This window comes from Seriola aureovittata, chromosome 12, assembly GCF_021018895.1.
Source record: "Seriola aureovittata isolate HTS-2021-v1 ecotype China chromosome 12, ASM2101889v1, whole genome shotgun sequence".
Taxonomy (NCBI): Eukaryota; Metazoa; Chordata; class Actinopteri; order Carangiformes; family Carangidae; genus Seriola; species Seriola aureovittata.
In genome coordinates, this window is record NC_079375.1 from 17,757,028 (window position 1) to 17,772,755 (window position 15,728).

At 39.4% G+C, this 15,728-nt stretch overlaps 2 protein-coding genes across 3 annotated transcripts; one reads left to right on the forward strand and one right to left on the reverse strand.

The window, feature by feature from the left end:
• Positions 1 to 4,142: 4,142 nt before the first annotated feature.
• On the forward strand, positions 4,143 to 5,237 carry LOC130179247 (eotaxin-like). The gene is made up of 3 exons (XM_056392101.1): positions 4,143 to 4,408; positions 4,545 to 4,653; positions 4,890 to 5,237. Exons 1-3 carry the CDS (start codon positions 4,342 to 4,344, stop codon positions 5,017 to 5,019), a joined length of 306 nt encoding a protein of 101 aa, XP_056248076.1. The 5' UTR covers positions 4,143 to 4,341; the 3' UTR covers positions 5,020 to 5,237.
• Positions 5,238 to 9,481: 4,244 nt separating this feature from the next.
• Positions 9,482 to 13,134, reverse strand: LOC130178653 (C-C motif chemokine 2-like). Of its 2 annotated transcripts, XM_056391070.1 has the most exons (4): positions 12,653 to 13,134; positions 11,607 to 11,668; positions 11,378 to 11,492; positions 9,482 to 10,829 (listed from the first exon to the last, which is right to left on the reverse strand). In XM_056391070.1, exons 2-4 carry the CDS (start codon positions 11,665 to 11,667, stop codon positions 10,412 to 10,414), a joined length of 594 nt encoding a protein of 197 aa, XP_056247045.1. In that variant the 5' UTR covers position 11,668; positions 12,653 to 13,134; the 3' UTR covers positions 9,482 to 10,411. The 2 variants fall into 2 exon arrangements, with proteins under 2 accessions (XP_056247045.1, XP_056247044.1); XM_056391069.1 differs by lacking the exon at positions 12,653 to 13,134 and having other exon boundaries at positions 11,607 to 12,646.
• Between the last annotated feature and the right edge of the window lie 2,594 nt (positions 13,135 to 15,728).

Below are 15,728 nucleotides of genomic sequence, written 5' to 3' on the forward strand. Positions count from 1 at the left end.
AGGAAGGAAGCATGAGCAGTGTGATCAGCTTCACTAAAATGAAGATAAAATTGGGAAATACGGTTTGCACTTTCCGAACATTGATTTTTTTTTTACTTTTTTTTTCCATGTGCCTCAGTCACATGGTTGTATTATGAGGATTTTTCAAATTCGTCAGTCCAGACAGACTGCTCCACTACGTCTGACTTCTCTCATATCATTATCTTTATGAGCTCCAACTTTCGACCAAATGATGGAACAATATACTACAAGACGTTTTAGAACAACCTTACAGCGATTCATTGCACAGCAGACCTGTGGCACAACTCAGTGATTAATCCTGAGTCGTACTAATAGGCTGTCATTGAGAAGGGACAGGTTAAAGTCAATTAAACATAATGGACCCATCTAAAAAAAATCCACCTACACTGTAATTTTAAAAGCAGCAGAACTTTTCTGACTTTATAAGTATAATCCAGGATTGGTTCTCATGAGTGATAATCCACCTCAAATTCAGCATTATAACAGAAAATAGCCTTATTAGTCATTCCCATAGCTTTGTCACATTTGAATAATCAACAGAGACTCATTCACGCAGCCAGCCTCTCTCTGTGTGGAGTCTTTCTACAAGCTGGTGACGAAACTACTTGGAATGTGTTGGAGACCAATGAAATTGTAATACATAGACATTCTATAAGGATGATGGGGAGTAAAACACAAATTACTGCTCTAATTATGCTACATAACAACATACTTTTAAACACAACAAAAAATAACATACATATGACCATTACAAAAATCATTAATATAACTGTTTTCTGATCTGCCACTGCTATAGATGAGCTTTAGTTATTCAGTCACGATAGCTACAGGGGTTGAACCTGCAATAACAGATTTTTTTTTTTTGGCCACTTGGGGGCAGACAAAAGAAGTTGTGAACACAACATGGCAAATATTATAGTGAACAGTTGGTTATTTACACCACAACCACCAGCACTTCAACTTTCACACAAAAAGACAGCACTCCTGAAACTAAAATGAAAACACCATAGCTCCCTATTTTCTTCTACTGTTTGAGAATCACAGAAAGAGCTAAAGTGTTGTATCTAAGCATCTAGAAGTTCATTCTGCTCATCTCTTTATGTGCTTTAAGAGATCACAAAACAAACATATTCACTATGGTAACACATTACACCTGATTAATGTAAGTCCAATATTCATTCTCCATTTAGATCTGTTTTGGTCTCTACCAACTCCTGAAGAAAACATGTGGCTCTTTAGTGTCTCAAGGCATGTGTATAGTGGGCTTTTAGAGCTTCATCACTGAAAAAGTTGCCTGCTGTGGCAGAAAAGCAGTTACACTAAACCAAAGCTTTAAGTTGCGGGTCACACAGCTAAACGATGAGCTGAAACTTGCTTTAAAGCTCTGTAAAACCTAGGGGAGCTGCAATTCTCTGTAGGTTCATTACTATGCGCGACCACATTCAGATTACTGTTTTCACATTGTCATTTAATACATTGTTATTATAAAAATATAATTTATAGCCACTTTAAGATTAGGAAATAATCACACTCATGGTTGAAAGAAAACAACACTTACTGATGGGGTTTTGAGGTGCAACAACAACATCACGCTACCTCTGCCTTTGTTCATGTCCACCCTCTAATGACCACTACACAGGAAGTTCAAATTCTTTTACTTCAATTAACTTTTATTACTACTATTATTTTCAGGGCCAGTTTTTAAAGCTTACCTGGATTCTGACAAAATCGGATATGCCCATGTCTGAATCCAGAGATGGTCCCTGTAGACTTGGTCTGCTGATGACAGCGTCTCTCTGGCTCTCACTCAAGACTCAGACTGTTAATAAAATTAATTAATTAATTAAATTAAAATTAAAATACTGCATTACCACAATATACAGTAAGAAAAGCCACTGTCCATGAATATGAATTAGAGCAGACATTGACAATTTACGTCAATAGATCAATCAACAGAATATTAATCTGCACTTACTTTAATAATCAATTCATTGTTTAGGTCAACTTTCAAGATTTGCTGCCTTTGTTTCTTTTACATCATAGTAAACTGGAAACGTTGGAAAAAAATGGACAAAAAAACCCAATTTGAAGACATCACACTGGGCTTGAAAATATCATCTGGGGAAATTGTGATGGACAGTTTTCTTCATTACAGTGAGAAACTATCTGCTGTACATTTAAACTTACACTACTTCTACTCCAGCACCCAGAGCTCTCTGGTCCTTTGAGTGACTTTCACAAATTCAGCTGTTTTTTACCTGCTGTTCAAATCAGCTAGTAACTTTAGCTTAGCAGTTAGCGCTAGCGTCTCTCTCTCTCTCGCTCGGTGTATCTTGAATCAACAGATGAACTTGTTCATCAGAGTGCGGTGTTGTTGTAACTTCAGTGTAGAGGACTGTGATGTTTATTACAACTTCAGTCATGTTTGCTGTCTTACCTTCGACACACGGCTCTGCTTAACCGGAGGAGCTCTGGTCTGTGACCGTCTGTGTACACAGTAGTGATCAGCGTGGTAGGCGATTACTCGTGACGTCTAACCAATCAGATGGCGCAGTGGGCGGGGCACCGCCGCACACTTTTGTTGAGTTCACTGTCAGATCTCATGGCCCGTTTTTTACATAAACAAACACTGGGGTCAATAGGAATCGCCCAGAAGTTGAAATGGAGAGGGCAGAGGAATAGCTAGTGAGAAGTGCTGGTACGCAAGAAAAAGCAAAGGTACGCTAAAGAGTAAGGTACTGCGTACCAGTGCGTACCGGCCCACTTCAAGCACTGCTTTTAACAAATGTTTTGGGCACAAGGATCCTCACTCCTGCCTGATGTCTCTGTGTTTCCTTTGTGACCCAGTTTTGTTTAGGCCTTGAGCACTTGTAGCATTCACGGTATTTAACATTCAAGCATGCACTTTTTAATGTAACTCTTATCTAATTGTTCCTGCATCTCTCAAGTAGCTTAACAGCACAATTGCATTGCAATTGTTGAAGAAAATTAGTTAGTTTCAAGTTTGCTGTAGTGATGCAAGTTTATTGGTATCCCAGGATACGGTGAGCCAACTGACACAGAGCGGGTCTGAGGCAGTAGACTGACCCAGAGTGTAGGGCAGGGGGACAGTTATACAGTTGAAGACAATAGGATGGACAATTGTATTTGCATGTACCTGGGGTTACAGGCATTTGGTCAGACAGGAAAGGAAATTAGAAACAAAAGTAATGTTCTCTAGAGGTCTTGCAGTGTAACACCTAGGTTCAAGTGATCAGGGGGGTAGGAGGGGCTCTTAGGCTGGATCAGCATATCTATAGGTAGGGCAGGCAGGGCCCCTAGACTGAATCAACATATCTACAGGTAAAATGTTGTTATGACAATGAAGGTGTCAGCAAGTCTACACTGAAGACTGTGTATATTCTTCCTCACAACCCATGAATAAGAAACTGAGGGCACTCCAACTCAAATGTTTAACAGGGTGAAATGTTGCCATACTCTTCCTGTTATGCATGAAACTGCAGAGGTTACAACAAACCATGTTGGTTTCAGTAGAATACAACAACATTCTGTTAGAGTATAAGGGTACATAGTGTATTTGTGTTTGTGTGTATAACCTCACATGTGCCTGCAAATGCCTTGGACAAAGTGGCATGTCTTTTCTCTGCCTTTATACAGTGTGGTTGCAGAGATGAGTAGACAAGTGTCAGTAGCACAAAGAAACACCAACCCCAAAAACAGTATAAAGCTTCTGTGTTAGAAAGTGAAAGTTTTCTCCTTGTGTGTAAGTGTCATTTAAGAGTCTTCTGAGTTCTGTACAAATTATGATCACAGGACAGAATAGTTTATACTAACTAACTATCAAAACCAAATTTCACTGGATGCTTTGCCATCAACATGATAATCATGAGAAAGGTAAATCGGTTATCTGAAAAACCAATCTGTGTAAAAAAAAGTTTCTTTAAAACAAATGTGATATCATCTTCACAAAGATTACATCAGGGGCTTGATATGCTGGTGTTACAGGTCTGCATATTACAGACATTTTCCATATAATAATTTGAATTACAAATACTGTGATACATGCAAAGACCACATTCTCCTGCAGCGGAAAATGTGTTGACCCCAGACCACCAGATATGAGTGAGTAGAGGGGCGAAGATCACGGCGAGCTGCTGTGGGAGGAAATATGCACTCTACTTTCCAGTAGTGTGCGTATCTGTGGGTGCAACACGCTCGAGTTGCAAGTGGCATAAATGAATGTGAGCACTGTGTTGGTGGCCTTAAAAGAGGATAGCTGTGCAGACTCCACATCATATCTGTTTTAGCCAGACACACGCAATGACAAGTCTCGCCTTTGTCTCGCTTTTACTTGTGACTTCCTTGGTGTCCACGGCCACAGCTCAAGGTAAGGACAATATCTATTTTCTATTATTTCCTAAGAGGTGCAAAGTTTTCTTTAATGTTAGATTATGGTAATGATGATGATGTTGATGATGATGATGATGATGATAATAATTTTAGTCTTGTATGTTTATTCAAAGGTGGGATTGGAAGTTGCTGTCGCCGCATTTCAAACACTCAGGTGCACCGAGAGTTGTTGAAGAGTTACTATGTACAACATCAACCATCATGCAGTCTACATGTTGTGGTGTAAGTCAACAAAACTATTCATTTGTGTGCATAGTTTGTCTTCACGTGGTCTTGGGTGTTCTGATACTAACAAAATAAAATGTAGAACATTTCCATACCCCGATACATTGTATTTCAGAATTAACCACAATTGTTATTATTTCAGAATTCATAAAATTAGAAACAATCAGTTTCTCTTCAGAAACCCTGCAACATGTTACTGACTGCGTATTTTCTGTGTTGTTTATTTTCAATAGATTCACCACGCTGAAAGACAAGAGAATTTGCTCTGCGCCCAGCAAAGTGTGGACCCAGACAAGCATGGCTTTCCTAGACGGAAAGAACTGGCACCACCAACATACGACTTCACAACAGCAGCACCACTGACACAACGGCCACCATCACACATAAAATACAACACTTTTGAATGTAAAATAAACAGTCCATAGCTCCCATTTTTTTCTCTACTGTTTGAGATCCACAGATTTAAGTTAAATATCTATTGTATTTGTTTGTTTTTTGTTTAATTGACCTTTTGTATGAATGTAAATATGTAAATAATTCGTTACTTTCATATTGTAATGATACTGAGCAACATTAGCTAATAAAACAGTTACAATATAATGTCTGTGTTTTGGTGATTGTGAGTTGCACAACAGCTTACTGTCTGCTTAGATACAAAAAGTTTTGTATCTCAGTATTTCAAAGTTGATTCTGCTCATCTCCTTAGCTCATCTGTTTATGTGCTCCATCTCCATAAAAAGATCCCAAAACAAAGATATTCACTATGGTAACATAGTTGAGTCTGAGAGCAGTGTCACTCTTAGCAGAATGAAAGATGGTAGAGATTCCTGTAACAGAGGATCCAAAAGTTTCCAGTAGGATTATGAGACAGAGAGCCCAGAGCCAGTGGTGGAGGAAGTTTTAAGAGGCTTTAGCTAAGTGGGGATACCACACTGTAAAATACTCCTAAAATTCCCTACATTAAAAAGGTTATTTAAGTACAAGTGTGTGAGTACTATTGGTGAAATGTATTTAAAGTATCAAAAGTAAACATATATGTTGAGATTACAAATGCACAATTTACAGACCGATGGGCGCCTTGGTTGGAAGTGGTGGGGGACGATTGGTGATGAGCAAGTGTGGGGGAAAAAAAAAGAAAAGGAAAAACCTATATCTTATCAATTTGCATGTCAGGTGATTCGCTGGAGATTAGATGGGAATCCGCGGCTGCTGTTGTCCTATGTTAACTTTGGTGTGTATACTATCTTTTATAGCCCGTTGGGCTTGTTCACTTAATTGTGGTCTTTTTGTTTGTTTTTTGTTTGTCTTTTATTGGGTAACCAAACAGATTCTAAACACGAACTGGCTGTTTGTAGAAAAGAATGGCTTATTTTACATCTTGTTGTTTTTATTCACTACTGCTATTGTTTCCTTTTCTTTTTTAAAAGCAAAATATAAAAGGGAAAAAGAGATTGTGTAACATCTGAAACGTGTGATATGTATGAAAATGTTGCTCAATAAACATAAAGTTGAAAAAAAAAAAGTATCAAAAGTAAAAGTACTCAGTGCAGATTGATGAGTGTAACACTATTTTTTAATGTGTAGCTCATTTTAAATATTTTTATATGCCGTTACAACAATGCACTGTATTTTAAAAGTGCATCATTTGTTTTATATGTAAAATCTCAATTTAGGTAACTTGGCTCTGTCAAATAGGCTACATGTAGTGCCAGCATGACATGGCAACGCTCAAGCACACTACAAGTACCTCATGTGTGTACTTAACTACAACACTTGAATAAAGGTACTTAGTTTTACTGGCCAGATCATTTCAAAACACAATCCAGAGTCGTGCTTTAAAGGAAGCTTTCCTGCAACAAATCCTGATTTGCCGATTATAAGAATGTTGTTCTTATTCCTAAATTCCTCTTGTTCCTAAATACACTGTTGATCATAAAGTTGGAATTAAATATTTTTGACCTCTTTCCATGAAATGATTGTGACAATGTGATTCTTTTAATTTCACCTGGGTAATTGGGACACATAATGTTATCAATGCACCCGGTCATAAGTGATTACTGATGCATTTAAATAGGAATAAACAGAGGATTGTGTGTGTTTAATGTCCCTTATAATGTTGAATTTGTAATGAGACTCTATCAGAGTGTTTCAACTCTATGATGTGAGAGTATCGTTTATGGGGTTTGACCACAGGGAGTTTACATGATTTTGTCCATCCCCATTACATACAGGTGACATGCAATATATCGTATAAAGTTTTATATTTTTAAGGAATGTCGTGAGATGAAACATTTAAAAATGTATTTAAGAGGCGTCGTGTGGCGTAGTGGTCTAAGCAGGCGCCCCATGTGTAGAGGCTACAGTCCTCGCTGCAGTTGGCCCCAGTTTGAGTCCCGCATCGGACGGCCTTTGTGCATGTCATTCCCCCTCTCTCTGCCCCCCCTTCCTGTCTCTCTCTACTATCCTGTCCAATAAAGGCACAAAAGCCCAAAAAATTATACTTTAAAAAAAAAAAAGGATTTAAAAAAAATGGTGTGAGGTCAACCACACACAACCTTTTTATGCCACCCTCCTTCAACATATATTAAACCACAAAATAAAATGTCAACCCCACCACAGACTTTTCTTTATTAGAAAAGTATACCGTAAACTCTCTGAGTCATTCAGGGTGGAGACCATTCAATCATTTTCACCCAACCTGATGGCTGCCATGTTCCATCACCCCTCACTAGGATGATGTGACGTGGTGGGTTTCAGGCTGACCAGGTGGAAGTTTCAGGGGCTTTCGGTTCACATGTTTCCATCATTTGTATCTGCTAAAAAAAAAAAAAGTGCCGTTTACTATGTGTGGGCTGAAAGAGAAAGTACAGCTGAGTCTGTTGCAGCTGGAGGAGGTGTGAGGGGCTGGGAGAGGAGAGTGTTTGAGGTCGATGCAACGTTTGCTCGAACCACAGTGTTATGGGTTTTCCCCACCCCTTGCATAGTAGCCCACCACTGGTGCTACTTGTATGACTGAGCTGCACACATGCTTACACTGAATCGAAGGTAATTAAAGTGAGAAAAAGTGTGAATATAAATGTGATTTAGAGTAAATAGTGTGAACATAGTGTGAAATGAACCTATGGTTATAAAACTACCAGATTAGACAAGACTTTCCTTCTGGTCTTTACAATGCTATGCTTCTGCATATATTTTCCACTGGCATATGCGTCATTATAGAAAGAGCACTATATAGGTTATGAACCTGACAAAGTTATGTTCATTGTTCAGTCTATTCTCTTTTTGCAAAGGACTGTGGGAAGTACTTTACATAACTGCAATCAACAGCCAACATTTTTTGACATATTCATGCTGTGGGATGGAAAATGGCATATTTACCTTCTTTTGTTGTGTGTGTTAGGTGTGTGCTTGGTTGTGTGTGTGTGTGTGTGTGTGTGTGTGTGTGTGTGTGTGTGCGCGCCCATACCCTAGTGACTTAAGTTCAGGATGATGTTTTGTGGAGTCTTTTTCTCCTGATGGGTTAACCACAGAACGTCGCTCTAGCACACACTGTCTACATTACACACACACACACACATGCACGCACACACACTCGCAAGTAATGTCAGATGAATCAGTCATAGTCAGTCTCATATGCAAAAGATAGTATAGATATTATTGTATACATCTGTGTTTGACTGCGCTATTGACAGCCTATTAGGAAGTGCCATAAATGGAGTTGGGGTCCAACTCCATTTATGGCACTTCCTAATAGGCTGTCTAAGCCTACATACAGCTCTAAGTGGGTTACGGTTAGGGTTAGGGTTAGGTCTCGCCTCAGGCCTGGGTTTATCTGTTCAGAATACCTTCATAATGTATCTCAGTGTCTCCTCAGATTAATTTAAACACTGTACCATCTTCCTTTGAAATCCTTTAAAGGATCTTTTGACAGACAATTTTCCTAATCCCCTTTTGCTTTTATTTATCATTATCTCCAAGTCTACATGCCAAACAGGTTAGCAAAGACATTATAATTTAATTTGTGTCTGACCATTTGATGAATGTAAGTCCAATATTCATGCTCTTATGACTCTGTTTTGGTCTCTACCAACAACTCCCGTGGCTCTATTGTCTATGTTTTTTTTTGGTGTGTGTGCTGAAAACAGCTGATCACCATCAGCTGTTTTAGTGAGAGTGAACCACATTGAAGTTCAGGGCTTTTAAACATTGAGCCGAACTGCAGAGTCGAGTGATAACAGATTCCGGTGCCACTTTTCACATCACACATAACATTTCTTTCTATTCTTCATTTTAAAATATTTATTAGCAGCTTTTAACCTTATATTGTAAATCAAAATGCCCTTGTTGGTTTTCACGTACAGTTGTATTTGACAGTTCAGTCACACATGTTCACTTACGCAAAACCGCTGAAATACACACTGTGTTTAATTTTCTGCGAAAAGCGGACACAGTTCTTCTATTACTTTTCTGCCGAATTAGGTGACCACAAACACACTCGCACACAGAGATGCTCTAGGCGCCCTCAGGATGTGGTGGTTATGGTGGTATGGCAGCCATTCTATCTCAAATAAAACCTAGCCCTCTGCATCTAAAACAGGAAGGCATTATTATAACGCAAATATCACATGCTCATTTACTACATCACTATGAAACTTCACATGTATCGTAGATAATTTGGTCTGAAAATCCTATTTCAACACATCAGCAACTGATAAGAAGAATTGAAATGTGACCATTATTCTATAATAGCTAGACTTTCAGATTTACAATCACAAAAGTCTGTGTTATCGTAAAATTAAACCTAAAAGACAAAAAACAGGAAATGTATGATGTGAATATGCTGCTTTATTGCATTCAAACAGAATGTGTTTAGCAAATGACTGATAACAAAAATAAAGGTTGACTTTTGATTATTATCTATATAGGTTTCCAGTCACTCTGCCACATTCAGGAAGATTTCTTTGACATTTTGTGCACACCACAGTAAATGGAAAGATGATGTGATTTGCCAGCATAACATACTGGCAATTTAGTAAATGCGCAATGAGAACAAGTAATTATAACAGCATGCTGCATTTTCCAATGGCAAATGACAAAAATGTAAAATAATACAAGAAGAACAGCTTTCAATGGACCTTCAGCGTTGACCTGCTCAGATGTAGGACTTGTGCATCTATCAGGTCAGTACACAGACAAGGAGCATCCTTCTTTGCATTGTCAAGCACGCCTTGCACAGTAAGGCTACTAACCAGAACAAAACTGTGTCAATTTTCTTTGTATGTTGGTTTGTCCCACCATTTTCTATATTTATACCCACTCGTTGTACATACAGTAACCGCTGTATCTATGATGTTCATCTTTGTCCATTTCTTGTCTCGGTTAGCTGTATTTTGTTGGTTTACTTCCTGCCCATTGAGAGACAGATTCCATACGTGGGTCAATTCTGATTCAGATTGTGCTCCATTGGTTTAATAACAACAGCACATTATTTGCTCAGAGATTACTTTATTGGCAGCTGACAGTAGGAAAGGTCAAGATATATACTTTGACATACACACACATTAATACAACATGGTATGGACATCATACATTTAAATATATACTGTGCATTTAATCATCATCATAATGATCTATAAAAGTTTATTTTTGCTTCAGGCTTGTTTACTGTTAATGTGATATAGCGTATATAAGACAATTCCAAATGGAAAGAGTAATGTTTGCTGACAGTGGTAAGTTGGACTTGTCTTGCAGTTCCTCAACCACGTTTTCTCTGCCCCTTCATCCTTCTCCAGGTCGCTTTCCTCATCCGTTTCCTTGTTGTCCTGCGTCTCTTCCTTGGTGCTTTTTTTGATGTAGTAGACACTGTACTGGACGCTGTATTGGGCGCCGTATTGGGCGCCGTATTGGACACCGTACTGGACGCCGTACTGGACGCCATATTGGGCGCTGCACAGGACACTGTATTGGGCGCTGTATTGGACGCTGTATTGGGCGCCGTAGTGGACGCCATAGTGGGCGCCGTAGTGGATGGTGTGATGTCAGTTGTTGATCCCTGTTCAGTCTCTTCCATCTCTAGCAGCGCTTTTGTCTCCTGGTCCACCTTCAGCATGGCTTTTTTTACCCAGTCTTTCTCAGGGTCGGAGCAGATACTTTTCCCTGTCTGCATCAGAAACCTGCAATTGATTGTGAGCTGTTAATGGCATCGTACCACAGTTTTAATATTTTTGATTAAGTACTGGCTAATCATTTCTGAAAAGGGTTCATTTTATTTAAACATAAATGTGTTTTCTCACTTCCCTCTAGTGTTACCTAGCCACATAGATAGTTTGTTCAGGTTTTGAAATATCCAGGTTCGTTCTATGCACAGAAAATTGGTATTCAAAAAAAAAAAAAATCAACAACAGCATCTCTTTGCGTTACTCTGAATAATGCACAGTTCTCGCTGTAAACTGTTTTCAAAGGGACTATTTCCCAGGAGAAAGTAATTCCAACGAAAACTGTTGACAGCTTTCTGGATTATCCAAAATGACAAAAACAATCTCTGGAAAAAGATGTTGCTGATTAGCTGTAGCTGAAAACCTGGACAAATAAAACGCTGTCCACATGGGTGAATGAGGAAATGTTTTTTTTTTGTTGTTGTTTTTTTTTTCCATTTGGTTGAACCCACCCAAAATGTAATGTTATTTATTTGTGAATAAACTTAGTTGATAGTTGCACTTACACTACAGCTGTGTGACAGATGCCTTCAGGCTGAATGGTGTAATTCTTAATTAGGTGAATGCGGGGTCTGGTGGTGGAAATTCTCGGACATAGGCAGTTTGTTACAGGTCCATGGGCTAAACAAGACAAACATAGAGAAAGAAAGATTAAGTACCCTTCATTTTATGCTGACAAAACATTCAAACCATACACTCAATGAAAATTATTTACTTTTTTTTTTCAGTACTCACTTGCATGGGCCGAGCTCATCCACGTCATGAAGCAGAGAAAAGTCGCCAGGAAGAATTTCATCCTCAAAATAACAAAATAGCTTTGACCTTTGGTGGCTGAGCGTGAAAATCTTTCAACACAAATGTTTACAATCTGAAACACTGACAGAAAATAATCTTGTTGCTTGGATGAGTAGTCTTTCTGATCATTCAAGTTGTCATCCCCACTCTTATAAAATACAAGCCCTTCCGCCTCTCTCTCACACCTCACTTCAAACCCGTCACCATGGAGGATAGTCACTGTGGCCACACAGTGGGGAGAGGAAACAATGAGCTCACCTTTCATCAGTCAGAGATGAGAAAAATATTGTTCAACCACAGTCTACCCACAGTGCAACACATACAACTGTAGCATCACTCAGAAGTACAAATTCACCTAGATAAGTCTAAACATACACATAGAAATACTTGTCAGTTTCCTCTACACTCACTCTGAAACCCTCAAGTTCTGTCTAGAGTCCCTAATAGTATGCAGTATTAGTATAGAAGCTGATAGAAGAATTGAATTTTTTATTAAAGGTTAAATAAGGTCAGGGGAAATTTCTTGCAGCCCATTATCTAAAAATTGCACATAAATGATTTATTCTTATCAAAAATCTGTGTTCCATATTTAACTCAAAATAACGTTCACTTTGGTGTCAACCACATACACAATAATGACAGTTACGTTTTCAGTCACGCTTTGTTGAACAGCACTGTACATCACCCTCACCCCCACACAGGAGGTTGAAATTATTGTTGGCTCTTTCTCAAGATTGCATGTGTGTGTGAAGACTGTTTGACAGACACCTTCTTGACTGCTAGCCTTGTTCTTCCTGTTTCATATCAGTAGTGTGACATTTTCAGCCAAAACAAATTTGTTTCACTGGAATTGCTGTAATTAGCATTCTTAGAGGCAAAGTAAATCATTGCTCCGCAGAGCTCAACTTTGGTGAAGGTTGACATGCAAATTCAGTTTGTTTGAGAACTCTAAGTATTGAGAGCAGGTCCACAATGGAGGAAGTTACCATATTAGCTGTGTTGCACTATCCAGGTTTATCCATAGTAGTTCTCAAAATGTATTTTTGCCATGGTCTAGGCTCCAGGTGTGTTCCCCTTTCTCCTTGAGTCTCCACTGTTATTCCACTTCTCCATGTGTTTCCTGTGATTCCTGTGTTATCTGTTTCTCTCTCTCTCACTCCGTTTGTGTGTGCTTGTGTGTCTCGGCGCATGGCATTCCCCCTTCAGCTCCTCCCTGGCTCCAATCCACTCCTCCTCACTGCTACAGCCAGGACACCTGATTCTCAACAGCAATATTTCAACCCTGGTTTCCCAGTCACTCTTAAAAACACTTCCTCTTCCTGGATTTCTTCCTTGCTTCTCCTAAGAGTCTGTCTATCCTAAGTGCTCCCCCTGCTGGGCCCCCAGCTACCATTATTTCTTCTCATCCAAATCCACTGACTGGATCTTGCTGCCTCATCTGACATGTCCTTTACTATTTTCCTCACACTCTGTCCTATTGCTCCTAACTCCCTTACCAAAGAGACAACAGACCTTGCTACAAATCCTCTACATCCTACTTCCACTGGACAAATCCTAACTTTCCATCCTCGCTGCTCTGCTTCTGCCCCTAACTCTGCATACCTGAGCTTTTTCCTTTCATATGCTTCTTCAACTAAGGCCTCCCACGGAACAGTCAGCTCTATGAAATATACTTTCATTCTACCCCTAGACCACTAGATTATGTCAGGCCTTAGCTTTGTACTGGTTATTTCCTGGGGAACAACAAGCTTTCCTCCTAAATCTACCTGCATTTCCCAATTACAAGCACCTTCTAAGCTGCCTTGCCTCCTTGTTGTCTTACCAACTTTCTCTCCCTCTTGAACAAACTTGATTGCAACTCTCTTTATTTTAGGTCCTCCTAAATTTGCCTGCCTCCGTAACACTTCAATTCCTGCAGCTAAGCTTTTTAAAACCTGGTTATGTCGCCACGTATACCGGCCTTGCGACAGACTAACCTTACACTTGCTTTAAAGTTGCAGTACCTGAACACCATGAACATAGTGGGTCTCCATTTACCCAGAGTTTTAGGTTCAGGGGAGTTGGCAATACATCATAGGTTGCCCCTATCAAAAATCTAATACTACTTTCCTCCATACTCCACAGCTCTTTCCAGCAAAGCTTTTTATATATATAAATAAATATCACAAAATGGCAAAACTGAGAAAGATATGCTTGAGACGAGCAGTGTCATAGTAACAGAGTTTGTCCTCCAGAGAACAGTAACAAGTTTTTTCAAATGCAAAATATCGCTGTGTATTTTTGCATCAGTTATCTCTACAATGAAATCATATCATATCGGTATCAGCCTGAGTAATCCAGTATTGGTTAACCTCTAATTGTGACCTCCTGTGACCTCGGCCTCTAATTGAGCGTCCCTCCGGCCACCATCTTGATGCTTTCAGTGTTGTTAAACTTTGAACTCTGAGTATAATTCTGAGTCAGCGACGTTGTGAATTTCTGGCACTGATGATATCTCACACTTTGTGAAAAGACCTACAGAAGTGTCCACAAATTTCTGGCAGAATAGCAGTAAATGTACCACCACTGACTGTTACATCAAAATAAAATCCATTACTAGCACTAATACTATCCATTTAGCTTATTTTTCTAGAAGTTATATACCGTTCATATCTGGTTTCACTTGGTGAAACTGCTACAAATACGTAGCACAACAAATCTAGGTAATATATCTGGTGTAATAACACTGGGGCAAACCATCTAGGAATAACGTGTGAAGTCAAAATGTGGGATATTTTTCCTTCGTCTGCATATACACAGCATTTGCAGAAGTCTAATCTGTCGGAATAAGTGAAAACACTTGTGGGTGTGTGAATGACCTTTGATTAAAGATATGGTGGCTTTTCATGGTGACAAGACAGTTTTAGTTCTATACTGCACTAGAATTTCCAAGGAGAAAAGGAACAAAAAATGTAATGTGGACGAGGGAGGAAATAGTATTGAAAAGTACATTTATATAATAGTTAAAGGGCACACATTTAGGAAAGAGGGGCTATGAATAGTGTATTCAGAAGGAGGCATACGTTAATCCTCAAGTTTTAACACAGCATTTAGCCAACTGTAAAGCCAGGCAGACTGACATTATAATGGACTCAATTTAAAGCTTAAACTGAGTGAGAACGAAAGAAAAAGGATGGATTAAATGAGAAACTGAAAACGAGAGAGTGAAAAGGATATATAGAGGAAGTGAGGGCAACGGACAGGCAAAGAGCCAGACGGATAAACAGCAACACAAAGAACACAAGAAAAACTGAAACACAACAGGTGTGATTGAGAGAGAAAGATAGAAGAGAAGTGAAACCTTCAGTGTGTATCTAGGCCCTTTGATAGGTCGCAGCCATCACATCATTACACCAGCTCTACAATGACAGCAAAAAAAAAAACAGCTGATTGGCCATCCACCTGCTGTCAGGATGGAAGGCAAACATTGTCTTCATGCCCTTGACTCCCTCAGTCAACAACAGCAAATCCCGAGGCACACAAATGCCCGTCGTCCCAAATGTCCAGTCATTAAAATCATTGAAAACTTGGCTGGTGTTTGTCTTCAGCAAGCACAATGCACAAACTGGAGAACATACACAAACCCACAAAGGCATGGAGGCACACATGCAAGCAACATAATGACCTGCCTGCAACGATGTACTCGGCACGCGTATACACACAAATGTACACATTTCTCCACACCCAATATCCCAGTCTCATCATTATCATCCCTGTGGCAACCTGTTTGTCAGAGCAGAAATGCCTCGCTGGATTATTCGCTCCTCTCTTATTCATTAGTTGTTGTGCTGGCCGGCGGCCAGGGCTGTTGGTTGGCCGACAGCGTAGCTGATAGGAATTAGTCTCCTGATAAAGCAAGAGAGTGGAACATAGCGTCGCAGGAAATTACAATCAATACTGACTCTCATATCCTCATCCGATATCGACCACAAATGGGAATGAGAAGCACATTGTCGAGCCCCTATACAGGGACATGAGGGCATCCTTAAGAACACATTTACATATGGCCACACAATCGAACAC